The following is a 27,861-nucleotide window of genomic DNA, read 5'->3' as shown; positions in this document are numbered from 1 at the left end:
CCAAAAAGAAATAAGATGTACAAGGTATTTTACAACTTCATTTTCATTGAGTATGTTCTAGCATCAGTCTTTGTCATTAGGTGGGGTATTCTTCTATTTGTTTGCACTTGGTTTGCAAAGATGCCCGACTGCCCACAATAGTTACAGAAAAACTGATAATATGAAATTCTCAGTTTGAGAATTTGATATTAAAATTTAATAAGGTTACCACAAAATTAATCTTCTTATCTTCAAAAGTGTTTATGAAAAAAAAAATGTATTTGGTTTTCAGTGTTCTGCAAACAGATCTAAACAATTGAACAATGAATTTTGACAGTCTAGCCTAGAAAGCAATTGTGAACATTTTATAGCACCTTTAAATCCAAGATGCACGCCATTTCAGAAACAAAAAGCCACACATGTATGCAAAGATTTCTTTTGACATTTTTATGTTGCTGGTCCAACCTTCCTAGTGTTTAGGGAGTCAGAGTGTCCATTACACCACAGTTGAGTGAAAGGTACAAACCCTGGCAGGTATGCCAGTTCATCACAGGTGTGCTGACTCGCACCCGGGCAGTTTTAAAGTTGGAGATTAACCTCAAATCTTTTGGATGTGGGGAAAAATCCAGAATAACAGTAGAAGGATCTGCACTTGTATCTGGAAGGTTGCCAGTTCAAATCCAGATAGATAGATAGATAGATAGATAGATACAGTGTAGATACTTTTTTAATCCCAATGGGAAATTCACATTTTCCAGCAGCAGCATACTGATACAATAAATAATATTAAATTAAAGAATGATAATAATGCAGGTGAAAAAAAGACAATAACTTTGTATAATGTTAAATGTTAACGTTTACCCCCCCGGGTGGAATTGAATAGTTTGGGGGAGAAATGATCTCCTCAGTCTGTCAGTGGAGCAGGACAGTAACAACAGTCTGTCGCTGAAGCTGCTCTTCTGTCTGGAGATGACACTGTTTAGTGGATGCAGTGGATTCTCCATAATTGATAGGAGCCTGCTGAGCGCCCTTCGCTCTGCCACAGATGTTAAACTGTCCAGCTCCATGCCAACAATACAGCCTGCCTTCCTCACCAGTTTGTCCAGGAGTGAGGCGCCCTTCTTCTTAATGCTGCCTCCCCAGCACACCACCACGTAGAAGAGGGCGCTCGCCACAACTGTCTGATAGAACATCTGCAGCATCAGTTACTGCTAGAAGGGATCCTACTCTGTTGGACCCTTGAGCAAGGCCCTTAATCTAAAAATTGCTCTTGGGGTGTGGTACAATGGCTAACACTGTGCTCTGACATTCAAAAGTCATCCGAAAAGACAATTTCCCCTCAGGGATTAAGTAAAGTGTGTGTGTGTGTGTGTGTGTGTAAAATATATATATGTATATATATATATATATATATATATATATATATATATATATATATAATATAATATATAAAAAAAAAAAAAACTCTGGCAACCATCATGCAAATACACAGACTCTGAATTCACTCTGATGGTGACTGACACAGTCACCTGCCACAATGAATACAGCAATGCTAACCATGGTAACAACTGTGCCACCCATTACTTTATGCAATATTTTAAATGAATGTTTGTTTGTTTTTTTGTATTTAAGTTTATGTAGCATTGTGAAATGCATTTACTCAATGTTGATGCCAGCTGCTGCTTCAAAGAACATTTTTTCAGGCCATAAGGGGCCTGATTTCAAGTTGCCAACTGAACTCTGTGCAAACATACATAACAATATCAGGAAATAGAAGATTTTTCCAAATAGAGGCATGTTGGTTTGAATCCAAGCTACTGTATACCTGAAAAAAATGTTTGCCAACCAGTTACATACAAATATGACTGTGATACCCATTCATAGACCTAGCCAGGCAGGGGATTTTGTAAACTATCCCAACTCGTACATTTTATGACAGTTCACTAATCACACTAATTCTGATCCATGTACTTACTTCTGCCCGCCTATAAAATTCATTCCTGGCTATACCACTGTATCCATGGCATTGTTTTTATTTTATTTATTTTTTTTCAGCTCAGGTTTGCTGGAAGCCAGAGCCTATGCATAAGGCAGAAATGAACTCTGAATGGAATGCTAGAATACTTTATGTTGGCACCTGCATAAACTATAAACACAAGGCCCGGCTGCTTTTGAGTTATAACTTTACCTAAGATTCAGGTCTTCAGTATTAACACAATACATGCATGCGCTGAAGCCACCATATATAAATAAGACATGTTCCCTGTTAACATGATATAAAATGAATGAGTGGATGGATTGAGACACACAGAAATACTGTGTATTAACAACAACAACATCATTTATTTATATAGCACATTTTCATACAAAAAGTAGCTCAAAGTGCTTTACATAATGAAGAAAAGAAAAATAAAAGACAAAATAAGAAATTAAAATAAGGCAACATTAGTTAACATAGACAAGGAGTAAGGTCTGATGGCCAGGGTGGACAGAAAAAACAAAAAAAAACTCCAGAAAGCTGGAGAAAAAAATAAAATCTGTAGGGGTTCCAGGCCACGAGACCGCCCAGTCCCCTCTGGGCATTCTACCTAACATAAATGAAATTAATTATTAATGAAATAATTAAAATACTCAAATGAATACGTAACAGGATATTTAAAAGAATTCCATTTAAAATAGTCAGTCAGTCATTATCCAACCCGCTATATCCTAACACAGGGTCACAGGGGTCTGCTGGAGCCAATCCCAGCCAGCACAGGGCGTAAGGCAGGAAACAAACCCCGGGTAGGGCACCAGCCCCCCACAGGACACACACACACAAGCACACACTAGGGCCAATCTAGAATCGCCAATGCACCTAACCTGCTTGTCTTTGGACTGTGGGAGGAAACCCACGCAGACATGGGGAGAACATGCAAACTCCACAAAGGGAGGACCCGGGAAACAAACCCAGGTCTCCTTACTGTGAGGCAGCAGCACTACCACTGCACCACCATGCTGCCCCCCATTTAAAATATTTTAGCGTAATATTAATACCCATGCTTTTGACTAAAAGGAGTCCCACCATTCATAACAACTTGAAAATCCACATCAGCCATCATGCACAATGTACTTCACTTTCGAAGATATCAGATTAAACCCCAAAAAGGCTACAAGTGGCCCTGGGTACAGCGGTGACTATGGTGCCTTAGTGGTGAGAAGCAGCTTGCAGAGGCCAATCTTCTTGTGCGGCTTAATGTTTATTAACATTTTTTTTTTCCTGTGGTCTACTATTTTTCGCTTTTTTTGCTTTCCATTTTAAATGCATTTTAGCTGCCTTTACTATTTTGGCTCCTCTATGGTACAAACTCACATACTGAAGCAAGAAGTGGCAGCAGCAGCATAAGTATAAACTGATCCCCTGAAACTTTGAATTGTGTGCATACTTAGGTTTAAAGAGCTCAGACTTGTACTCTGGTGTTCCCAGCATTCACATTTCTATTTGTCATTACTGAAGTGTTTGTGGAAATTAAACTTCTGCGTCTTTAAAGGTGAGACCCCTCGTGTTTTTTTACATTACTTGTGGAATCTCCTGCTATTGGAAATTGTGTGGAAAAAAAAACATTCCAATTATTTATATGCAAAACATATTTTTAATATCCTTAATACTCCTCCATTCGAGTTAACAGAGCTGTGTTGTGCACTCTTTTTGAGCCTCTGACCTTTATTCTTGATGTCTTGGGGTCCGACACCTGTCAAAAGATGCAAACAATTTATGAAAGCTGGAATGCTACATCAAGTATTTATTTAAGGTTCTTGGCCATTAAAAGGCAAAAGTGGAAGCTCTTTTGTTGTGGGCCTGAGAAGGAAATACTGTTAAAGATTCATATTTTTCATTTGCTAGCAGATGGTAGGCAATTATATCTGTGGGGGTAACTGAAACATGGAGCTAAACCAAATTCATAGGCACATGCAAAAGACATGACCAGCAATAGTCTCGTGTCTGGATGATGTGATGTGCTGCTTTTACGCTAAATCCAGAGCCATTAGACTTAAACTGTGAGCTCCATTCCAGATGTCTTGTCATAACAGGAAAGATAGATAAAGTTGTGCATACTTGACACCCTTGCATGCCTTCTGTGTGGAGTTTGAATGTACTCCCAGTGTTCATATGACCTTCTTCTGCAGAGTACCCTTTCACCCCTCCATCCACTTAGGTGAATTAGTGTCTCAAAGTTGAATAATGACAGCATGTGCATGAACGTTCCTTTTATATCATTCTGAGGTCATTCTTGCATATCATTCTGAGGTCTGTCCTAAGTTCCTATGACCTTATAATGGTAGCCAGTTCAGAAAATGGATGAATGCTATTTACATTGGTACATGCTTTTTACTAATTTTCATTTTTAAAGTAATATAAAATCATTTTCTTATTCATTATTGAGTGAATAACTGCAGCATACCTGACATTAGTTGTCTCAGGATGTAGCAGAGAGATTAACTGAATAAGATGCTCAACAAATGAAACTTTGAATAATGATCGCAGCCACAGCAATATAGTAATAAAATTCATGCATTAATAATGACTAGCACCGAAAAGAATACAATAATAAAGTACATGCATTTTTAAAGCATGTACTTTCTAATCAAGATAGAGAACAACACTGGATGTGGTTACTCATATGAACTAACCATTTAATTAGAGCCACCCATTTTCTGAACCATTTTTTTCCACTATAGGCTTGTGGGAAGCCAGAGCCCTGTAGCCTTGCAGCACCAGGTATAAAACAGGATATCCACCCTGGAGAGCACACTAACTTGCACTAGTTACACAGAGCTAACAGAAGTATGCCAAATAACATTTTTAAGCAATTTTCTGGAAATTGGCTTTTAACAAAGCATATAGATTGCTTCTCCTGAAACCAGAATATAAATGAAAAATGAAATGAATGAAATCCATTTATGAAGTTGTGGTTATGCATTTGAACATTTAAATTGTAGTGTCATATTAAAAGATTTTTTAGTCTGTAGGTACTTGATAAACTATCTTACTGGTTGCACATGCCTTACCTGATTGTAGCATGTATGCTTACAAATCTACATTACTAAACGAAAATAATTTAGAGTATAAATCTTCGCTAAATGGTTTTCATATTATGATTATCTGATTAGTTAAAAAAAATCAAATATAATCTCGGATTTAAAAATTTGTTGCCAATAAATCGTATATGTAGGACCAGAGCTGTGGTTACTTAGGAGTAGAGCACGTTACCGATTAACCAAAACTTCCTCTTTACGAAAAACTCAAATTGACTCGTGGCTCAATCCGTCTCACCTCAGTTTCGTTCGCGTTCACGTATCTGCACAGCTATATCTGAAGATCTGGCCAATCATATTTCTGGAACACCACATAATCTGCTCTGCTTTCGATCAGCTGTCCGTCACGTGCACTTCGCTGAAACCTGTGCAGATACAGTGTATCTTGTCAGTTTTGGCGAATCACCGTAACAGCACGACCATGACCCAGGGTTGCCTGGTCAGGGGAAAATTATATATTCTGAGTGAAATCAGGACTATGGGGTAGTATAGTAATATCTTTTTATAAAAACGGTCTTTAATACCTTTCATATATTTCGCAATCGCAATAACCAACTCGACACCGCAAGTAGTAATAGCCACGTGTTATTGCTCCGCCCCCTATCCTCGAAGCTCATGTATACAGTAATTGGTCAGGGGTGTGAGTGCTTCTGGGATTGACGGGCCATCTGATAGAGGCATCCTTATTACGCCCCAGCCTTAATTTAAGAGCAAGTTTCAGAGTTCTACGTAAAAACTTTAATCTAGGGCTTGTATTAGTTGCGGAGTTGTCCGCTTAGCTTCACAACATAAGATAATTCTGTTTCATTGTGAAATAATTAATGAAGCATCAACGTACAGCCAGAGATTTAATCGGTAGTTTCTTAATTACTGAAATTACAGTATTACCTTTTTTTCCACAGTGTTTGGTTTATGAAGAAACCGTGATTACGGATTCTGGCAATCTTGTTGTGCCCCCACACTAACTTGCACTCTATGGGTGACAGGCCCTTTAGGTGAATAGCGTCCAGACCTTGGAATGGCCTCCCGAAATTAATTAAATCTGCTGACTCCATTCATTCTTTTAAAAAAACAATAAAAACTCATCTGTCCATGAAGGCGTTTAACGTAACCTGATATTCTGCCACTTCTTTCAGTCTTCCACTCTCTGTCCAGATGCTCATGATAATTTGTGTGTGTGTTATTTGCTAGGCTTTCTTTTAGTATTGAATGTAGTATTTTACTCTGGTTTGTCTTTTTTCTGTTTAATGCTTTGTATATCCTGTATCTGTTTTAACGTTCTATTCAGGAAAACCTCAGGAATTCAAGAAACAATGTTACATATACCTGCTGTTTCTTTGAGACTCTGTGAAGCACCTTGAGCATGGAAAATGCGCTATACAAATTTATTATTATTATTATTAATAAAATATTTTAGTACAATTGTAGCCATGCTACATAATTTACTTGCACAAGCGACAATGTATTTTATGTTTCATCGTGTACTTTAGTAATCAATATTTAAGGGATATCGTTTTTCAGATTTAGCACTATACATTACTTTTCTCGACTTTCGCAGTCAATGTGAAAAAGCTCTTCTACCTTGTCTGATTCGTGATCTGCGCCTGCGTTTGACAACTTTTTTTTATAAAAACATTTTTATCTCCTTAGTTTTTGCTCTTAAATATGCGTTTTTTTGTGCGCCATTATCTGGTTAAATGCCATTTAATAATAATCCAGTACGTATTTTGTGTTGCGATCTCCTTCTAGACAAGTGCAGCTCCGCACTCGCTCTCAGAAAGAGCAGGTGTAGTGAGAACACATCTGCTGGAATCGAACGTCACGTGCCGATCTCGGTGCTAACACCCGAGTTTTTATTTTTCTTAAATTAATGGAAGCTACACGCCAGTTTACAACATCTCGTGTAAAAAGGTGTATCGTTCTTGTCAAAACGCGTGAATAATCTGTAAATTTAGGCGCGGCTCAAAGGGGCGGGCGATTCGTCCACTTTCTCAAACCAGTGGCACAAAACTGCAGTCGTTCCTCCGGAGTTTCTCGAGAAGACGAAAAAAACCAGAGAAAGCACGCGCTTCAACAGCTTTCGGGTAGCTTCGCGGAGAACGTGACGCGTAAAAAAAAAAGCCGTTGAGTTTCAGCAACTGTCAGTCAGTAAGCAGATCAGAGTGACTCAGGTACTTGGCATACTGGACGGTGGGGCTAGGCGAGGCCACTCAAAGAAAAAGTGCGGCTCGGGGGCTTCGCTTCGTTCAGCTGGGAAAGCCGACTGACTTTTCTTTTGCGGATTGTTGCTTTTGTTTTCCAGAAAATGATTGGTACTCAGTTTGACTTGACACCACTAAAGGAACCTCTGGGATTCATTAAAATCTTGGAATGGGTAAGTGTTTTCTTTGACTTTTTATTTAAATTTTAGCCATCGATGGCCTTTTCTGGGAGAAGTGGATATTACGCATCCAGCTTGCTGGATAGCGGGCCTACCGCGCCGTGTTGCGTTAATTTGTTTTGGGCTTTAATTCGGACGGCTCTGCCATCTTCTGCTGAATTAGTGCTTGTTTGTAATTTTTAACGCAGCGGTTTGGTAATGGCGGGGTGACGGTGTCAGATCAGGGCAGCGTGGATACCAAAAATGGTAAGCTATGCATATTCTTCTGCTTCACTGGCAATGATTTCACTTTTACTTACAAGTTTAAGTTCCCAACATGCCTCACAACGGATGCGATTTTTTAACTAATTTACAATGATTTTGAAATGGTGTGTGCGGCAGGGGTAGGCTCCGACCCAGCACCGCAGTGTATTCGGGTTAATCCCATTTGAAAGTGGATGGTTCTGAGGGTTCTCATAAGTTTTCGTTTCGCTTACCCACGAGTGCTGTGCAGGTACACTAAAGAGCGCTGCGATTGGACAGGCGCGGGGTTGTTAGGTGACCACGCCTCTTATCACTAGTTGACAGACTCTTTAGTGGATTGATAAGGCGGCTCTATGGCACCTGCCCGGAGGAGCGGCGAAAGTCTCTTCTTCCTGGTAGTGTCTCAGGTAGTGAGTGGGTTAATGTAGGTGGAAAACCAGATCAGTGGTACATAAAATAACTATTACTGTCAAGCGGCTTTATGTATCCCTCACACAGAGATCAGAGTCCGTTTTGTCGAGGCACTTTGTTATAAGGTACTGTGCACTGATCTTAAAAGGAGTTGGGCGACTTTATTCCAAAACACCCATGATATATAGTAAAATCCAAACGAAGTCTGAGAATCTTCAAAGCACTGTATTGATATTGCTGATGATTAAAAATCAACTCCAGTCTATCCTGACCATAGCTTTTTATTAACATTCATTCGTGAGGCAAACGTGATTAACATGGAAGGCAATACAGTAGGTGTTTTTATTGCTCTTTGCATTTTTCCAGAAAGAGCTGGTTGTTTTTCTTGTGATTCTTTCTTTCATCAGGGTCAATTTGCATTGCTCTGCAAATTTTAAGCAAGTGAAGAATTTAAGAGTTCAATGAGAAAAAAAAAACTTGTTGGCCTTAATGTCTGTATCTTCAAAGTGTTTTCTTCCATCAGAGGTATGATCAGACTCGGGTTCAGATCCTCCTCATTACACTTTGTAGGTGAATGTTTTGTCTGCATGAGCCGCCAAACTGTGATTTGTGCATGCTACCTGTCATTGATTTTACTTAGAGTCCTTACTGAACATGTTTTCCCAAATCCATGAGGTAGTGTACCAATCTTGAGGTCCTTCCCTTCACTGAAACCTAAAAACTGTCTTCTAAAATTTTCTTAAATCTGGATAATTTAGCTGGTTATATCCAGTAGATAATGCAATCTCAAGAAGGCATCCAGACAGGAGCAATGTATTCAGGGGTTCATAATCCTTCAGTAAAAATTGCAGCAATTTTTCTAAGCACCATCATTGGATAGTTGCTTTCCATTTATGAACACCGACAGGTCTTGATGTTGGTGAGGGAGAAAATCCATTTTTTAAAGTCCATGCTGTGACTGTGTGGAAAATCTTTGTTTGCTGCAGAACAGAGTGAACTACCTGTTCTGCTCTGCCAAAGTTCAGCTTTTAGCCTTTGTCATAGTGACTCTGGTCTCTCCAACTGCATCAGTTTCTTGGTAGTAGACTTAAGTAAACACTCTCGTGCTTCTTCTCATACTGTATGTTCAATGTGCATCTTCTCCTAACACTGCTGTGTGTGAACACTTAGGGGACTCCCATTCTATTAGAATTATTTTGTCAGGTCCTGGAATAATCCCCCTGTGTCTACAGAACAGACTGTACTCCTGTACTCTGAGGCATGACTTCTGCAAGGTGCTGGAATCATTGTTGTAGATTTTTTTTTGCCACATATTCAAGCTTGAGATGATGCTTTATAGCACTGATATCTGGGGACTGTGCAGAGCTGTTGGTGTAAACTAAAGTCACTTATGTTTGACAGACCAGCTTGGCACAGTGTGTGCTTTGTGGCATTGAGTATTATTTTGCTGGAAGTATCCATTTGGAAAAAAAAAGTAGACTGTGGCCTTATAGCATATTGCGTGCCAAAAACATTCCTCTCATCATTACACTAACAATAACAGCATGTACTGTTGACATAAAGCAGGATGTTTCCATGGATTCCTGCTGTTTATGGCACTTTAGGCATGCTGTGTCAGAAATTCAAGATTTGATGGACCAGGGAACATTTTTCCACAGGCGTACAGTTTTGGAGATCACCACAGCCACTTCTTCTTGTACTTTGTTGAGACAATTGGAACCTGATATTTTGTTCCACAGCAGGAGCCTGTCCACTTCAAAGTCAAATTATTTGTGTTCAGAGATACCCCCTTTCAGTGTGCTGTTGTAAAGAGATATTATTTGTGGCCTTTCTATTTGCTTGAACAAGTAAAGTTATTCCTCTTTGACTTCTCTCATTTATAGGTTTTTCCCAACAGACGTGATACAATGTGGATATGTTTTTGGTTTTTACTCCTTTTTTGGTAAACCATAAGACTGTAGTGTGTGAAAATCCAGGAGGGCAGCTGATACCGAGATGTCTGGCACCAATGTGCTACTACAGCTAAAGTCGCTTACATCAGGCGTCTTGTTCTTTCAGATGGATATTTGAGCAATAACTAATTTCTGCATGCCTTATACATTCGAATATAGCCACAACTTGTGCTGTCTGGACTCAGGAGTGTGCTGTTTTTATATGCAGAAATCATATTACATGCATTTCAGAAGAGGTCATATACCTAAGGCTAAACATGTTCGGGCCCAGCCAGTACTTGGATGGGAGACGATCAAGAAAAACTTTGAGTTGCTGTTGCAAGAGGTGTTTTGGTGATCCATGCAGGGGTCACTTACCCCATGCTCTGAATGTGGATCCCAGTGCAGCAATGGGGGACACTGTGCTGTAAAACTTGTGCTGTCCTTTGGATGAGACATAAAATCAAGGTCCTGACTCTCTGTGGTCAAAGTTCCCAGGGCATCCTTTGCAAAGAGTAGGGTATATCTCAATGTCCTGGCTAAATTGCCCATCATAGCCTAGTCATTCTGGCCCCCTAATCATCTCCCGTCTCTAATTGGTTATCTCTCTCACCACTTTACCACCCTACAGCTAATGTGTATTGAGCATTCTTGTGCAAAAATGGCTGCCGCTGCATCGTCCAGGTGGATGCTACACATCAGTGGTGGTTGAAGTGACTGCCCATGTGCTAAAGCACTTTGAGTAGTGAGAAAAGAGCTGTATAAAATAATTATTTTTGTTAATGCACAGTTACACTTAATAAAAAGTAAAGCAAGAGCCTAGCATTTTCAACTCGCTTTTCTTCAGTCTTCCCACTGTTTTTACCAAAGGTCATGAATTGTTTTCAATAAAATAGAAGCATATCCTAAATTTGCTGCCATGTTTTATTTTCTGAATTTTTCTCACTGTTCATAGCTATTATGAATTTGCAAGTTTTTATGTAGACCTTCATATGTCTTCCTTATGTAATTGTGTGATCTTAAAAATCAAAATAAAGCGGCAGGAATTTAGATTTTCTCTCCATTATTGTCCAAGTTTCACTTCTTGCCTCTTTTCTTGACCTGCTTTGCCCTGGTTATGGCTTGGCTAATTTTTTTTTTTTTTTTTGGTAGTATTGTAAAGGATATTCCTAATAGACAAAGAGTGCTGTACATTTCAGTCTTAGTAGATCTCATGTTTTCTGTCTTAGTAATTTGCCCAACTGGATGTTGTGATTGAAGCAGTTTGTCTTGATTATTAGATATTTGTTTGGCACAAGTAATCTTAAAACATTCAAATTCCAAATTATGCACTGAGTTTGTGTTTTGCAATTTAAAATTCAGTTTGTGTTTTCTACTCCAGTATTGTCTGGGCAAGAACCCAAATCTCCTACATTTGTACCGTGTGGTGTTGAAATATGATCCAAAAGACACTTGTGTGGATAAAAACTTTTTTTTGGCTTAAGCCTGGACCCTTGGAAAGCTAAATATGATGGTTCTTAAGTTGACATCTATTGTAATTGAGAAGGGGCGGGGGCTGCCTATTTTATAAAGCTCTAATTAATTCAGATTTTTGATTGATTAAATTACACTCTTAATAGTTGATCGTCCAGTCAGCTTTTATGTTAAGGAATGCAGGTTTTAGTTTATCAGTTGTGGTGGCTTGTATCTTCAGCAAAGTTGGTCACTATGGAGAGTAGCTGGCTTTGTTGTTTATTTTTTTTTTTTCAGCCCGACTGAGCGAATGCATCTTCTAGCCCCATGTCCACTAGCTCTGCTTTCAGTGGTGCTGTCATGTTTCTCAATGGAACTGCCAACTGAAAAACACATGCTGGACAGTCACAACACTGAGGGTTTTGTTTTGTTTAACTGTCAATTATGCAGTGCTGAAGGTTGTTAGTTTTTGAATTCATTAATTGCTGCTAAAATGTTGAATTCTTACTTGAATCAATCACCTTACACTTGTTAATCTGAAAGCTGCAAAGCACACAGAATGATTTTCTACAAAAGATACCAAATCACCAACTGCTAGTAAATCCCAGTCAGTGAAACTCTAGCATTATCTTTATGAATTGTTTTTACTGGGTGTGATTTATACATGTGTTTCATTGAAGAAAATGGAATAAAAGATTTATGGAATAACATTTTGGGAATAGGTTGCCATGCCAGATTATTTCATAAAGTATGTTTTATTCAGTAAAAAAAAAAAAAAAATTTAACATACATAGTTATTGTCTGTTTTTTCACCTGCATTAATATCATTCTTTAATATTATTTATTGTATCAGTATGCTGCTGCTGAAGAATGTGAATTTCCCATTGGGATTACTAAAGTATCTATCTATCTATCTATCTATCTATCTATCTATCTATCTATCTATCTATCTATCTATCTATCTATCTATCTATCTATCTATCTATCTATCTAAAAGGCTCAATTTTCATTTTATATTATTTACCTGAATTTCATTATTTAATATGGATCTGGAGTGCTTGGTTGCACAGTGGTTAGCAGCACTGCTACATAGATGTAGTATCCTGAGTTTGAATCCTGTGCCTCAACATTTGTCCTTGAGGAGTCTGCATGTTCTGCTCATTTTGGTTGTCTTCCGTGTACTCCAGTTTTCTCCCACGTTTGCAAAGATGCTGAGGACTCTAAATTCATTCTGTCTGAGTTTCGTTTTGGCTGGGACCTGTGATGGGGTGGCGACCTAGTTTCTACCTTTCAGCCAGTGCTAAAAGGATACTTTGTTTCCATATGACTCTGAATTGAATTGCAAAAGTTTGAAAATGTTGTATGTTAATACAGAACAAGATTAGAGGGAGTTCAAGCAGGGTATTTCAGAAAACCAAACCCTGTTTATACCCAGACTGACAAGGATGTTCCAGTTTCTTCTACACAAACCTGCAATGTTTGTTTAAACTAAAGGGACCCCATTGTCATTGATGCCACACTGCACCACTCTTTCTAGCAAGGAATGCACTTGTCAGTTTTTGTTCTAGTGGGGATGTTTAGTTTGCCCTTGGCCAGCCAAACTTTGTCACATCGAAGTTTTTCTGGGTCTTAAGGTCTTAAGTGCCGTGTTGCATTGACGTAACACAAGTGTTAGAGGAGAAGGTAGTGCCGTAAAAACTTTTTCCACCAGTCATGTTGTTTTCTTGTGCCCACTTTGAATTTTATGGTGTAATAATGGAATGTAATGCTTTATTTAGTTACAACATGGCCATTTAAATTCTTATTCAGTTCGGTACTTTTACAACAATAATTTCTTTCCTTTTATTTATTATTTGAAGGTCTTTGTGTTAGTGTTTAACCTCATGTATACACAAAAAATTTGTTACTCAAATGTCTCAAGGACAATTTACTTGTGTTAGTGGACAAAAAGACAGTGCCAAAAGTTTGTGTTATTACAGTTTCCTTGGATTGGGCATTAGGGGCTATACTATGTATTACTAGTCATGAAAACTGAGGTGTTTCATACTTCCATTATTTAACATATTGCTTTGCTTTCCTCAGGTCTTTGCAATTTTTGCCTTTGGCACAAGTGGTGGATATACAGGTGATGCTGTAGTAAATCTTGCTTGCAATGATTCTTCCTCTAATGCTACTTTAGAATTCACTTTCTCATACCCATTCAGGTAAGCCTTGTACTTTCATAATTCTTTGGATTTTACCAATTCGTAATCTACAATAAGGCTCTGTACTGTTAATTGTCTGTACCATGTATGGGAGATGTTAAAGATAAATAATTAAGAGAAGTGAGTATTATAATCAAACAAGTCTCATCTTAACAAGCCTAAATAAAAAAATTTTGTCTGGTTAATTCAGAAAATGAACGAGACTCCGCCTGCTAAATAGTTACGCGACCCAAGAGTGGTCAGCGTCCAACTTCTTAGAGGGGCAAGTGGCTGTCAGCCACGTGAGATTGAGCATTAACAGGTCTGTGATGCCCTTAGATGTCCGGTACTGCATGCGCGCTACACTGAATGGATCAACGTGTGTCTACCCGGCGCCGAGAGGCGTGGGTAAGCCGTTGAACCCCATTCGTGATGGAGACCGGGGCTTGCAATTGTTCCCCACGAACGAGGAATTCCCAGTAAGTGCGGGTCATACGCTCGCACTGATTACGTCCCTGCCCTTTGTACCCACTCCCCCCTCACTACTACCATGGTCGGGTGACTTGGTGGATTATACATAGAAAAGCAGCCAGAACCGCAAAGAACAATGAAAAGTCTACATGACTCACAGGTGCATGTGGACTGTACACAGACGAAAGCGACTCAGGCAAGGAGCTGGGGGCGGGCACCTGAGCAGGCAGTGCATACTGAACAAGAAATCAGCAGACTAGAATGGCGGGGGGGGCCGGAACGGTGGGGGTGGAATGGGCGTCCTTCCCCTCTTCCCCCGTTCCGCCCTCCGCGCCCGAGCGTTGTCCAGCCCCGTCCCTCGCTCTGGGAGGTGGATGCGCGACGGCGGTCCTCCAGTTTTCAGTCACGGACAATTGTATGTTGGTTCGTAGCTTGCATTGTTGCAATGTTACTTTTCTTGGTGGTTTATTAAATTACGGATTTTTCAAATGTTCATTTTTTTTTCCCTGTGCTTAAAAATCATTAAAAAAGCGGCATGATTATGCGTCGTAGCCGCGGGTTGGCTAGTTGGTAGATGATGCTTGATATAATGTTTTTTCATAGCTAAAAGGCGGACATCATAAAATCCATCCATCCGTCCATTTTCCAACCCGCTGAATCCGAACACAGGGTCACGGGGGTCTGCTGGAGCCAATCCCAGCCAACACAGGGCACAAGGCAGGAACCAATCCCGGGCAGGGTGCCAACCCACTGCAGACATCATAAAATTCATCTTATATTTTTCAACATAATGATCAAAGCATTGAAAACATGTACAGTTTAATTTTTGTCCTCATTGACATTTTGCCTCAAATAACACATCGGTTTCCATCTTTTTTTCCTGACTGTATGTCCTTTAAACCTAGCAGGTGATTTTGCTTGTCTTTAGACTCTCATCTTTCTTCAACTGTTTAAAAAAAAAAAAAAAAAGTACCCGGTTTAGTTTGTACAGACTTGAGTTTAGTACATGTTGAAATCCTTAAATTCACACTATTCCTGATATTTACTTGCCATTACTCACTAGAGCATGTGAAATAGCCAAAATAATTACTATACTACGTTATTTTTTAACAGTATTGACCCTAGTGTACCCTGAATAATAATTCATGTACTCTAGGAGAATGATTTTCAAAAACACAATGTATAAAACATTGTAAGGTCTCACCCAGTCTTGCATTTAGTGACAAAGAGCTGTATCACTATAACAAGAAAGCCATTCATTACTCTAATTAATAAGTGAGAAACATTTTTTGGAATCCTCACTGATTGTTTGTACTGGCCGTTGTGAGAACAAGCAAAAAACCACCAAAGGTGGTTGAATGTTGATCCTTGTCATAGTTGGGAACTGCCAACCCTTAGTCTACTTGCCTGCATTTTATAATACGAGTTTTGCTTGCGTTTTTTTTTTTTTTGGTTTCATTGTTGTAAATAAGTTTCAAGGCCCTATTGTTCAAAAATATAATATTTATGTGAAATGGTTACAATATTAGTTCTTCTAGCATAGGTTTGCCAAAAAAATAAGTTTGTATCCTAGACATGACATAATTCTGCCTTTTGGATATTTTCCACTCGGCATCTTCACATCTTGAGGTGTGTATTACACTCCTAATATGAGTTTCAACTCCAGCCAATAAGAATGGCGTGTTTGCTGTCCTGTAAAGTTTATTCCAGCATGGATGTATCTTAATCCTCCACTCTGTCAGTTTAGCAAAACAAAAGAAGACACTCGGGGAGCATGTATAGACAAAAACTTGCCTATAATGGTACGAAGTAGGAGACCTTGCCACAGAAAAAAACAAAAATGTTAGCTTGTGACCCATAGATTCTATCCGCTGTCTGACAGAGAGGTAGTACAGGTAGAACCATTTGTATAAGGTTCATTCATGCTGGGGGAAACTGCTTATTGGTGAATAAACCTGTAAACTAGAGCTAACCATCCATACTTGATTAAGATGTTAAAGCTAATGTAACTTATGCTTGTCATATGATATTCTTGAATTGCCCTGTCTTGATCTTTGAAATGTGGCACAAGTGTTGTGATGATGCTTTCTCTATGCATATATACTGTTTATTTAATTTTAACTTTTATTGTTTTTCCAGGTTGAATGAAATTCCATTATATAAAGGGGGTATTTTATGCAATAAGTCTGTGAATGCGACCTACCTGATCGGAGATTACTCTTCTTCTGTTGAGTTTTTTGTTTCCATTGGTGTCCTTGCATTCTTATACTCCATGGTAGCCCTGGTTATATACGTTGGATTCTTGCATATTTATAGGGAATCTAACCGTGGACCTGTTGCGGTATGTACAAAACCATTCGGTTCTCTTTGTAAATTGCCTTGTGTGTCTCTTTGAGTATAGCCTTTCTTTCCATTATAAATATGACCTTTTAACTGTTGTAAAGCAATTTTTACATTTTTCAGTTTCTAAAGCTCATTAAGCAGTTTGTGTCGGAGTCATTACCAAATACTTTTTAGTACTGACCTTTTAGTACTGTGAAGCACTGCCAGTTTTTAGTCATAAATTGTACTATTTTAGTTTTGCTTTGTAAAGATGTTAAATATTTACTGTTGGGGAAAGAAAGTTTTTCAGTATCAAAAACCCTTGCAAAATTAGGCAGGAAAATAAAGTAACCATATACTTAGATTTTGCTGACGTGTAAACCTGAATTGGATTAAGTTGGTTTATGAATGTTTTGTTAGTAATCGTTAGAATGTAGCAACATTTCTGTATACCCACTAATACTGAGGGCAAGGATGTGATTTGTTAATCACATAAAGTACTTGCATTGCAAGCATGCAGCCATTTCTAAATCCCACGTGTGCTTTTCTGATATTTTCTTCAATTAATGCCAAGTGACAGTTTCCTCAAGTCTGAAAATTTGTAATCCATCAATTATACAGTGTCCTATATGCCATGCACTAGTTGTGTACAACTCTCTGAGGTTTGAAAACACTCTATGCCAGTTATTTACTAGCTCCAGAACAATGTTGGTCTCTTCCTCTCTTCCTATGGTGGAGAAATTTCCATCATGACTTCATTACCTTTGAACTGGGTTATTGCAGTTTACTTTTTAATGGTGTGGTGTTCTTTGTATAGTACTTATTTAAAACTCCCATTTCTATTTACAATGCTGTTAGAATCAGCACTGCAGTTTACTATTATTAGTTGCATCTTGGCCATTTTACAGGTCAATTAAATACCCTACTGCAGGCTCGCTATCACAAATCTTTTGTGAGTCGTCATCTCAGATTTGTTTGTAGGGCTCTGTCTATGGACTAATTGAAACTTTGCTTGCATTCAAATAATGTTGGCCACAACTATATTCTGATTCTGTTCTTCTTTAACAATTGGACTAATCCAGATTCTGCTGTACTGTCTCTTGATATTCGTCCACTGTACTGTATTAATGTTGTTGTACATATGCACACAAGTCCATAATTGTACATAAATTCATAAATACATAAGTTGTACACATTTTTGTTTTGAAATGTATGTAAAGTGTTTTGTAATGTTGTTGTTGTGTGTGTGTGGCTTAAAAATGTAAAGATTCATTGATTCATTGAATTTGATTGATATTGGTGATTATATAAGAATAAAGATTACATTAAATAATGAGTGATTTAAGGCTACAATTAAACTTTTATTGTAAGAGTGCATTTCATTACTATTTCTGTCACTCTGTTCAGAAGCAGTGGAATGCATCAGTCTCCTGGGTGTTGCCACCACTTTTACATGGGACTGAATAACTGGTCTTATTTGTAATTGCCACAAAAACTTCATCCCCAACTTTGAATGTTTGAGGCTTTTGTCATCCTGTTTAGTAAGGCTGGGAGTTGTCAGGAACCTCATGATGCAAAGGAGACCAGATAGAGTGTTCTGATGGTTCAGTTTTATTGTTTTAAACATTGATTTCTGTATTTGAAATTAATTCTTTTAGAATTCTCATAAATGCATAATACAGTGAGGTACATTAACATTTTAATTTTGCAAATATTAAAAAAAAAACAAAACTCACTTCTCATCTTTGGTTTTGTTTTAAGGGCATAAGTCACTTTTTCTGTTCTTCGCATTGCTTTGCTGCAGCGTAGACCAAACTTTTGACATTTTGAGTGTTCAGGCGTTCTTCAATAGGTATCAGGGGAACAAATGTGTGCCAGGAAAACTTTCCCTATTTACTAGAGACCAGTAAAAGGATCTTATAGTCTAGTGAGAGAAAAAAAACAGCCGACCAAACTATTACTAGTACTGCTCAGTTTATTTTGGTAAAGGGCTCTTTAGGAAGCATTGAGGTATAGAAGGACACATCAATGAATATAAGCAGAACGCAGCAAATAAAGTAAAGATATTTCCTCCAAAAATTTATAAAAGGAAACAAGTGAATTATCTTAGGATTAAAAATGAGCTCCTTGTTTATGGATTTAAACAAGCAGGTGGCCTGTGCTTTGAGACCTTGAAACACACACACACATCATTTAAACCATTCATAGTTTTATTTTTTCAGTTCCTTCAGATTTATCTGACCACTAAAGATCTCATTTGTGACCCTAATGCAAGGAGGACTGATTTTTGTAAATTAATTTAAAGGGGAATATCTGTTTTGAGGGCGTCACGGTGGCACCCCCGAGCAGCCATGAGTCGAGGTAATTCTTGGTAGCGAAAACCAGTCCGATCACTTTCTGCTACCAAGATTTTACCAAGAATTGAAAGCTCGGGCCAATAGTAGCCAGTATCGGCTACCAAGAATTGACCATTCACAACACGTTTCGGCTACCAAGAATTGGCTAATGACGGGTTGGTCAGCTACTAAGAATTGGTGAATCACGGCTCGTTTTGGCTACCAAAACTCGGAAAGGGCGGGACAACTTCTTGTCAGTTAATGTATTCTTCAAAAGCTTGTTCAAGTCGGCACACAGACGCTTTGCGATTTGCATTTCATTTTGGACTTTTTAAAAATGTTACTCACGAGTGTCGGTTTGATATATTTACATTTACATACACATTTTTTGAATGATGTTTTAAACATTCTTGGTGCAGTTTATTACATTTATTAAATATGTGTGCAAAACGTGTAAAGACAGATAAAATAATGTATAAATATAATAAACATTGAATTGTATAATCATAGATTCATTTTTTATACTTAACACTAATCTCACAAATCTTTCATATCAATGCTAATACAGAATAATAATAATTATAGTTATACTCTATATTAACATTGTTATAAATATGCTTATAAAATAGACCTACACCTTTAATACTCAGGACGATTCTAATCGTGCTGTATATAAACATTTACCTTTGCAATATTTCCAAATATTTATTTTTACCTAATGTCAGCATTAACTAGAATATATTACTTCCCAAATTTTATAAATACATGCAAACACAAGGCTGTGCACTATTATTTATTCATTCTTATTGTGCTTTCATTTTTATTGTACCTCTCTTTATTATCTGTGTAGCCATCTCAGACCATGGTAAAGGTGCTATATAAGTAAGTGAAATGCATTATTATTTATGATTCAATAGAATGGGGAGGCAGTTTCTTTAAGTGTGATTTTAACTATGCGTGTTGTCCATGTGTTCCTTGACAAATCAATAATTCATTAAACAGTTTTTGTTTAATCAAAAAAGAAAAATAAACAACTACATCTGCAATGTAGGATTCAAACCACCGTGTTTTATTATTTTATTTATTTTTTTAAATTTATTTTAGAGATATATTCTTCCATTCAGAAATGTGCCATGGGCAGGATTCGAACCCGGTTCACTGCAATAATTTCTGGTAGATCGTGTCTCAAGGATCACAGCTGTACCTCGACTAATACACACAATCCTTGGCGCAGTGGTAGCGCTGCTGCCTTGCAGTTAGGAGACCCAGGTTTGCTTCCCGGATCCTCCCAACATGGAGTTTGCATGTTCTCCCCGTGTCTGTGTGGGTTTCCTTCGGGTACTCCGATTTCCTCCCACAGTCCAAAGACATGCAGGTTAGCTGCATTGGCGATTCTAAATTGTCCCTAATGTGTGCTTGGTGTGTGGGTGCACCCTGCCTGGTTTTTTGTTTCCTGCCTTGTGCCCTGTGTTGGCTGGGATTGGCTCCAGCAGACCCCCGTGACCCTGTAGTTAGGATATAGCGGGTTGGATAATGGATGGATATCTGTTTTGGTGTCTCATAGCCAATAACCAGATATCTGATTGATGGTCAACTGGAAATATTTTAATTTGGTAAAAAAGAAATGAATAATCTTAAAATTAGGAGATTTTAGCGTTAGCATCAAGTTTAAGTTCATTTAGTAGGTGAGTAACTGTTGGGAAACAGCACAGCTTAGGAGAAACTCTTCCACTTAGGAGCCTTTAATCAGTGGCATATCTCAAATGTTTGTTCTGTTCAGTGGTAGAATCCAAAACTGTAAAATTTACAGATGGTGAATAAAAAATCGGAAAGCTAGCAAAACATGACAGGTGAACAACAAAACAGCTTAGTAAGGCCTGGACCTTAAACAAAAATAGCCCAACACTTGGAAAATGAAAAGGCTGTAATGCAGTGTTGTAAATCAGCCCTAGACACAGACACACACAGAGTCCCTAGTCCAAAAAGAACACGCTTTTCTTTTCCCTTGTGCCCACAAATAAATTCAGCTTCTTCCTTGCTCTTTCTTTTCTTCTTCTCTTTTTCTTCTGCCACCCCCACTCCTTCCTTCACAAGCCCTGTCCTCCACTTCCCGACTCCAGCTCCCATACTGGAGTGAGGCTACTCCTTTTATGTTGTACCTGGATGTGCTCCAGGTGCACCTGGATTCTCTTCTGGCAGCACTTCCTGGTGAGGCGGAATTGCTGCAGTCCATGGCCCCGGAATCGTCCAGGTGCGCCACTGGTGGTGGCCATGGTCCCCCCAACAGGGTTGAGCTTCCAAGCTCCAATCCTGTGGCCCCAATGCAAACCAGAGGAGCTACCCTCCTGTGTCCCGGGGGAGGTTTTGCTTCTCTCCTGGTCCTTCCATCCTCCAGTTGTCCCAGCTGGGCAAGAGACCCAGCCGTCTGCCACAGCAGGCCAAATGGACCTTAAATACAAGAATAGCATTGACATACAGGACACACACTGAAGGATTTAATGGTTAATATTGAACCTTAAATGTTGTTCTACAAAAGGTGTGTAGAAGCAAGTAAGAGGTGAATTAAAATGATTTTCCATGAAAATTGGAAATGCTGTGCTTATTGGTCTATGTTGCATAAGTAATTATTGACCCATACTGATGGTAAGGCCAAGGTTGTATTAGTACACAAAATGTCTTTACCTAAAACTTTGAAATAATCAATCTTCAGCTATTTTAAATTTGCATCATAACAAATGCAGCCTTGAAAGGGTTGTGTAAATAAAAATATCTTGACTTGTCTTGGTATTCCCTGATTTGTGCATGTACTAATATGATAATGTTTCAGTATTTTGTTTAGTATTTATTATAAGCCGTATTTCTCAGCTACTAGACAGAGTAGGTATCCGAAGATAAATCGGGGTAATCCATGATAAAACGTTTTCATTCTAAACCCTGTGCTGAAATCCCTCGAAGCCTATGAAATTCCTTTGCAGCCAATAAAATCCCATCTGTTTATTGTTAGTCTTGGTGGGGGGGTTCCTCCACTAAAAGCTCAGTCCTCCCACCTCTCCCTGAAAAGCAAGTGAAGTTCAGACCCAGTTTGCTACATAAATTTTTCAGTTTTGTATGAGATAAATTAAATTGGAAAGCTGTCTGGATTCCCAGATTATCAGGGGTATTTCCATTTTAACATTTTTCCAACAGTAGGGGTCATTTTTACCTCTTTGAGTGAACATGGGTTATATGATAAGATTGAACTTTTTTATATGATACAGTGTGGCATTGTTTGTACCAGGCAGACATGAAATCCTGCAGCCCTGCCCTTCACAGACGCCACTGCATGCCTTAAAGTAGTCCCATGTAAATTGTGTATATCTGAGAATTGCTTTGGTAATTTAGTGGGGAGATGAAGTGTATTTACTATCATTTGGCCTTCATGTTTCCAAAGTCAGTTGGTTCATATATCCTTAGAACGTATGTGCATGCCTCCATGAGAAACCAGTCTATTGCATATGCAGTGTAGAGACCGTGTCCTTCAGTTGGATGCTTGTAACGTGCTCTTCTCTGGAGAGGATACAGTACTGTTTAAATCAACAAGCCATGATCCCACACCCTTAAATACTCTAAATTTTAAATACTTTGCAGTCCAGAGTGGAAAGAATGGGACATATTTTTGTTGCGAAATAGGTTCCTCTAGTTTGAAAGAAGCACACAACATGCTCCATAGCCTCCTTCCCTCACTGCAAGTAGTTTTTTTTTTTTGAACAAGCAATGACAGAAATAGAAAAGTGCATTAATATATAGTTGTTAAGTAAAACAAGTGCTCCTACTAGCTGATTTAGTGCCAGAACTAAAGTAACTTCTTTACAGAGAGTGCTGTTTGCCCACAGTTCTCCAATATTTTCTCTGAAGTGCTATTGTCTACTTGTATAAATATTTCTGCATTTATAAATATGCTTTTGATTATAAACCTTTCTTTCCCCTATTTCTTGCTGCATTGATCTAGTGATGGTAAGTTTTAAATGTTGTGATTATAAATGCTAAATTATTGCATTGGCATCTTCTACAAACACTTTGAAAATACTAGAACTGTAAACTATGAAGTTTCTAGTGATTACAGAAGCCTAAAATGTAAGCTTTTCAGATAACCTGTTGAATATAAAATAGCCAAGTTATTTTATGCTGTCTTTGGTACTGATTTACTATTATATACACAATGTTGTAAGAAATATATTTAATATATTGGAAATAAGGAAAAAATGTATCAATTGCTTACCAGTTTAGTCATCTCAGTTGAGATTATGGTGTTGATTGTTGTGGACTCCCAGTTTTAGGAGTCTTGGTACAAATCCTGTGCTGGCCTGTGTCGGTGTGTAGTTTGCATGTTCTCTGTGTCCATGCACGAGGTTAATAATTTACTACTTTTGCTTCCACATCACTAAGACATGAGGTGTTTGGCATCTCTAAGCTCTCCTGGTAAGTGTGAGTGAGGATGAGTATGTCTATGTATTCATTGCAAGGAGCTGGTTCCAGCCTTGTAACTTGTGCACCCTGTAGCCCCCACATAGAATTGAACTGTTTCTGTGAATATATGGGGGGGATGTAATTTTCCTAGATTTTTTTGTTGTCCTCGAGTTTCTTTACATTTTATCGATGATAGCATTTCCTGCTTTAAAGTAAAAAAGCAGGACTGTTCACACTGCAGCTAAAAGTGGCTCAATACTGATTTCTGCCTTCTATGCAATTTATTTCTTTGACTGTTCATATTAATTTTGTAAGTGATTTAAATCTGTTGAGTACAGATATCCGTCCCGAATGTCTCCCACTTTTGAAGTCAAACAAATATATTGCTCAGGTGCAACCTAATAAAGAACTAGGCATACCAAAAGTATGTGTGCTGCTGCAGTGCTTAACACTACATCTGCAAAACTAGGTGGCTAATGATGGAAAGGAAGAGAAGTATAAATTTGGCAGCTGCCAGTTGGAGTGTTTTCATCATTGCCATATCTGTACACAGAAACCTATATAGTACACAAAGGAGCCGCGGAAGGTGAGAGCAAGTTTTAGACAGTTTGGACGCAGCAAGGTAATTTGATAGTTACCATATGTCAAGGGAGATGTTCGATTACTTATGTCAATGTCTGTCTGCATGACTGTCATGGAAAAATGTGTGTCTGAGGCAAGCCTCGTCCATCAGACCATGCATAGCTATTGGGTTGTGTTGGCCAGTGACGGTCTCCACAAATGTTTTATGAAAACTGCCATCTTGCACGTTTTCCTTTGGCAGCTGTGTCAATGCTGTTACCCATCTTGATTTTCAAGGAAGAGGTAAGAGGTTTCAAATTAAACAGTAAAGTAAAATTGTGTTAATTTCCACACAATCCAATGATGTGATGCCTTTAATCACTTGTCACATTTAAGCTGCATACAGTGTGTAGGTATCAGATTTAGTAGCACATATGAAAGTGGTCTAAATTTGATCAGAAAAGTTCTGAATTCATGTGGTCCTTTGCTGTTCACACTTCTCCAAAAAGATCAGGTCACATAAAAGAAAAAGTAGGAATTGAGCTGTAATGTGAATGTAATTGTCTGTCATTTCCATGTTTCTTCTCAGTTGTTTTAAGTTAACAGAAAACAACATGTAGATAGAAAGAACGTTTGTCCTTGGGGGAAATTTGGCTTTTTTCAGAAGCTCTTTAAATAAATACATACAAAAATAGATAAGTAAATAAATATACACACACAAGAAAATTCCAAAGAAAGAAAAGTTCTGACTTGGCTGTTAAAGTCACAGTGAGGCAAATGTTGATTTGTTGGGTCTCTCTTGAAATGACTTCACCTGCCCCAAACAGGACAGTGTAGACAGTTCTTCCATCTTTTTTGACAGTGATCAAATATTTCCCATTACAATAGTTAAAAAATGGATTTTGTGGTTTTTGAATTACTTTCTAATTTTTCTTTTCTTTTTTTATTGATTGTAGGATTTCATTATAACTTGCCTGTTTGCATTTTTTTGGCTGGTTTCTTCTTCAGCTTGGGCACAAGGCCTTCAAAATATTGTATATGTTACAAGCACTGAAGGCATATGTTATTCATTTAAATTTTGTGCATCCGATGCCAAATGCACAGTAGTATCACATGCTAGTATGGGACGTCTGAATGTGTCGGTGGTAAGTATTGCTTTATTTATTCCTTTTTTGTTTTTTACCTTGTTTTTTTTCCTCTGGATAGACTGCTGTAGCCTTAGTGAAAATAATGTGTTATGTAACTGGCTGTTTGTACACCTAACAAGTTTTAATACAAGTAAACTGTAACCAAGTAATTTATCTGGTGGTGTTTGTATGCATTTCGATATTTATTAATAATTGTATTAGCCACAAGCAAAGATTTAAATTAGTAAGTCAGCAGGTTTTTTTGTGTTAATTGTTCAGATGTAAATGCACAATGAAGCTACGATGATTTATAAAGTAAACCACTTTTCCATTCAGACAAACATTAATTTTATTACTTATTTGGAGCAGTGAGTGACATTACCATCTGAGGCAAAAGTACAAACCTCAGGAATCCTTTGTGTTTAAATTTTGGATGTGTATTTTGTTTATGCTCTTTGTAGAACTAAATTTACATGGAAATTATAGCCTTCAAACCTAAATGGAAAGTGTTTAGGCTTTTTAGAATACACTGATTTTGTCTAGTAGCTTGTGTACTTACCACAGATGTCTCAATTACAAAAATATGGGGAGTTTTAATAATTAATGTAAGTAATCCAGTGTCATTGCAGAATAACAGGAGTTTTAAATCTGGAAAGTAAATATCAGATGCCCAAGTTTTAATTCATAGAAATGTTGTGGCTACTCAGAAACCTCTGAAGACTTCAAAATTGTTTAATGTCTATCTACCCTACTACAGAAACTACCCTTAAAAACCAGAAGGCCTCATACGCATTATATATAATTTTTAATATGTCTGTCTCCACCTTTTATTTGTGTGCATGTTTCATTTATTTACTTGTCACACTTGGACCTCAAAGAAGTGCAATCTCGCGAAACACAGCACCTCAACTTATTCTTCTAAGATTTCTGCAATGTCATTCTGTCAGCCATGGCTGTTTTTCTGACAGACCTGCAGTGTGGTTCTGCATCCGTTCTGTTCTTGGCAGCTGTAACGTGAGGATGTGGTGCGAGGGACTTGGCAGAAGAAGCTTGCACCTCCCAATTTTTTGGTTGCGTACAAATTTCTTTTGCAGTCAGAGTCAACGACTTGCACCTATGATACCAATGATCAATCGGCTTTTGCTTCACCATGAGCAGAAGATATCGCAGTTTTCTGCCTGTCTACTAGGGTGTGTAGCCACATCATTGCTTGCTGTGAAAAGGACCCAAAGCCCAATTAAGTGGGTGAGGTAGCCCACCTCTGTAATTCTTGCTTTGTGTCACATTATAAGCTCTTGATTAAGACCAAGATTAAGGTTCAAGGCTCAGTGTTTTGCATGTTTTTTCGTTACTTCTCTTTTTTTTTTTTCCTAACTTGCGTATTTGGGGGGATTGGGGTGCTGAAGCCTGTCATAGCCAGCGTAGGGCACAAGGCAGGAACAAATCGTGGACAGGACATCAGTTCATTGCAGGACAAGCACACCAGGGCCAGCTTAGCCTTGGCAATCCACCTGACTTGTATGCCCTTTGGACTGGGGGGGTGGGGAACACGCAAACTCCACACAGGGAGGACCCTGGATGTGAACCATGGTCTCCTTACTGCAAGGCAGTAGTGTTACCACACAATTTTTCTATTTTTAACTGATTTGCATCTTTAATGATACTTCAAATCCTTGTATAGCAATTTTTAAGTAATTTGTGAATCAGGATATTACAATATGCAGTTTGTCATGATGCTTTATTAAACAATGTTTTCATGTGGTCATCTTCTAGGTGTTTGGATTTCTGAATTTAATCCTTTGGGCAGGGAATGCATGGTTTGCTTACAAGGAAACAAGTTGGCACACTTCCTCTACCGGGACAACTGCCCAGCCTGGCTCATAATACACACCAATAGTTTTGTTTTAAGTTTGAAAATGTTTTTGGAATTTTTCTCCAAATATAGTTGTGGGAAAAGAGACGCTAAATAAAAAGCTATATGATCATATTTAATAGGTATAATCTTAAAAATTCATTGACCAGAGTTTATGAAATGTTAAACTTCCAATTTCTGTATAGTGTTTGATAATTCAAATTTGAAGTGCTCAGGTCTTGATATTGTTAAATGTTTTGTTTTGAATTTAATATTCATAGTTTGAGTTTGTGAATTTCTTTAAGTTTGATACCAAGATTTTTTTTCACTACTGTTGCTGAAGTATTATATAGAAAGTAATAGAAAATATGACACTGCTTTATCTTAAATACACAGTTAAATGCTGTAAGTTTTATAAATTCTGAGAAAAAGTGCATTATATTTTAAGGCATCTGTGTTTAATACTGGTCATGTTTTAGACTTTGCTGTACAATATTGTAGGTATTGTACATTCTGCTTTATGAATGCAATATTTGTTTTCCATTAAACAATGAATCATTATTCTGAGTCCTGAGGCTGTCGTAGTGATAATCAAAGTTCATACAGTCGATTGGATTGAAGACCTGCTTAAAGAGGGTTCAGCACTGCAGTAACAAGAGCATTGTACCTGAGGCAAAGTGTATTGTAAATACTGAATACTAAAATAAATGTCTTTGTTCTTTTCTGAATGTTAAGGTAAGAGTCTGCAGTCAAGCCTGTGAAGTTCTTGTTAAATGTATGTAATTGTACCAGAAAGAAATAGTGACTGTAAATGACTGTGCTTTTTTTTTTGTTTGACATGTTTTTTACTTGATATTGAAAGTAATATACAACAGTTTTGAACAATTAAAGCTGTTTTTTGTTTGTTTTTTTATACAACCCACTTGCTTTTTATGCAAAATAAACATTTGTTCAAGGTTGCTGTTTAGAATCTTAATCTGTTTCCTGTTTTTTTCATGTTTTTGCCCTTTGCTATTAACAGTCTTGCTAAAAGATGGTTCCTTCATAACAGGATTCTGTGATGAACTAGACCAGTACCTATGGTTTTCATT

The 27,861-nt window shown here is 37.9% G+C and overlaps 1 protein-coding gene across 2 annotated transcripts; it reads left to right on the top strand.

Moving 5' to 3' along the window:
- sypl1 (synaptophysin-like 1) lies at positions 1-27,689 on the top strand. 2 transcript variants are annotated; one of them, XM_028812879.2, is made up of 6 exons: positions 1-24; positions 7,358-7,429; positions 13,555-13,676; positions 16,266-16,467; positions 24,748-24,936; positions 26,692-27,689. In XM_028812879.2, exons 1-6 carry the CDS (start codon positions 16-18, stop codon positions 26,800-26,802), a joined length of 705 nt encoding a protein of 234 aa, XP_028668712.1. In that variant the 5' UTR covers positions 1-15; the 3' UTR covers positions 26,803-27,689. The 2 variants fall into 2 exon arrangements, with proteins under 2 accessions (XP_028668712.1, XP_028668721.1); XM_028812888.2 differs by lacking the exon at positions 1-24 and adding an exon at positions 6,996-7,226.
- The last annotated feature ends 172 nt before the right edge of the window (positions 27,690-27,861 follow it).

The sequence above is a fragment of the Erpetoichthys calabaricus genome, chromosome 1, assembly GCF_900747795.2.
Source record: "Erpetoichthys calabaricus chromosome 1, fErpCal1.3, whole genome shotgun sequence".
Lineage (NCBI taxonomy): Eukaryota > Metazoa > Chordata > Cladistia > Polypteriformes > Polypteridae > Erpetoichthys > Erpetoichthys calabaricus.
The sequence above is the reverse complement of the archived record's forward strand: the minus strand, read 5'-3'. Positions and strand labels throughout refer to the sequence as shown.

Coding starts and splice junctions, on each gene's coding strand:
- sypl1 (XM_028812879.2), top strand. Junction 7,430..13,554: donor TCATTAAAATCTTGGAATGG/GTAAGTGTTTTC, acceptor TGCTTTCCTCAG/GTCTTTGCAATTTTTGCCTT. Junction 13,677..16,265: donor ACTTTCTCATACCCATTCAG/GTAAGCCTTGTA, acceptor TTGTTTTTCCAG/GTTGAATGAAATTCCATTAT.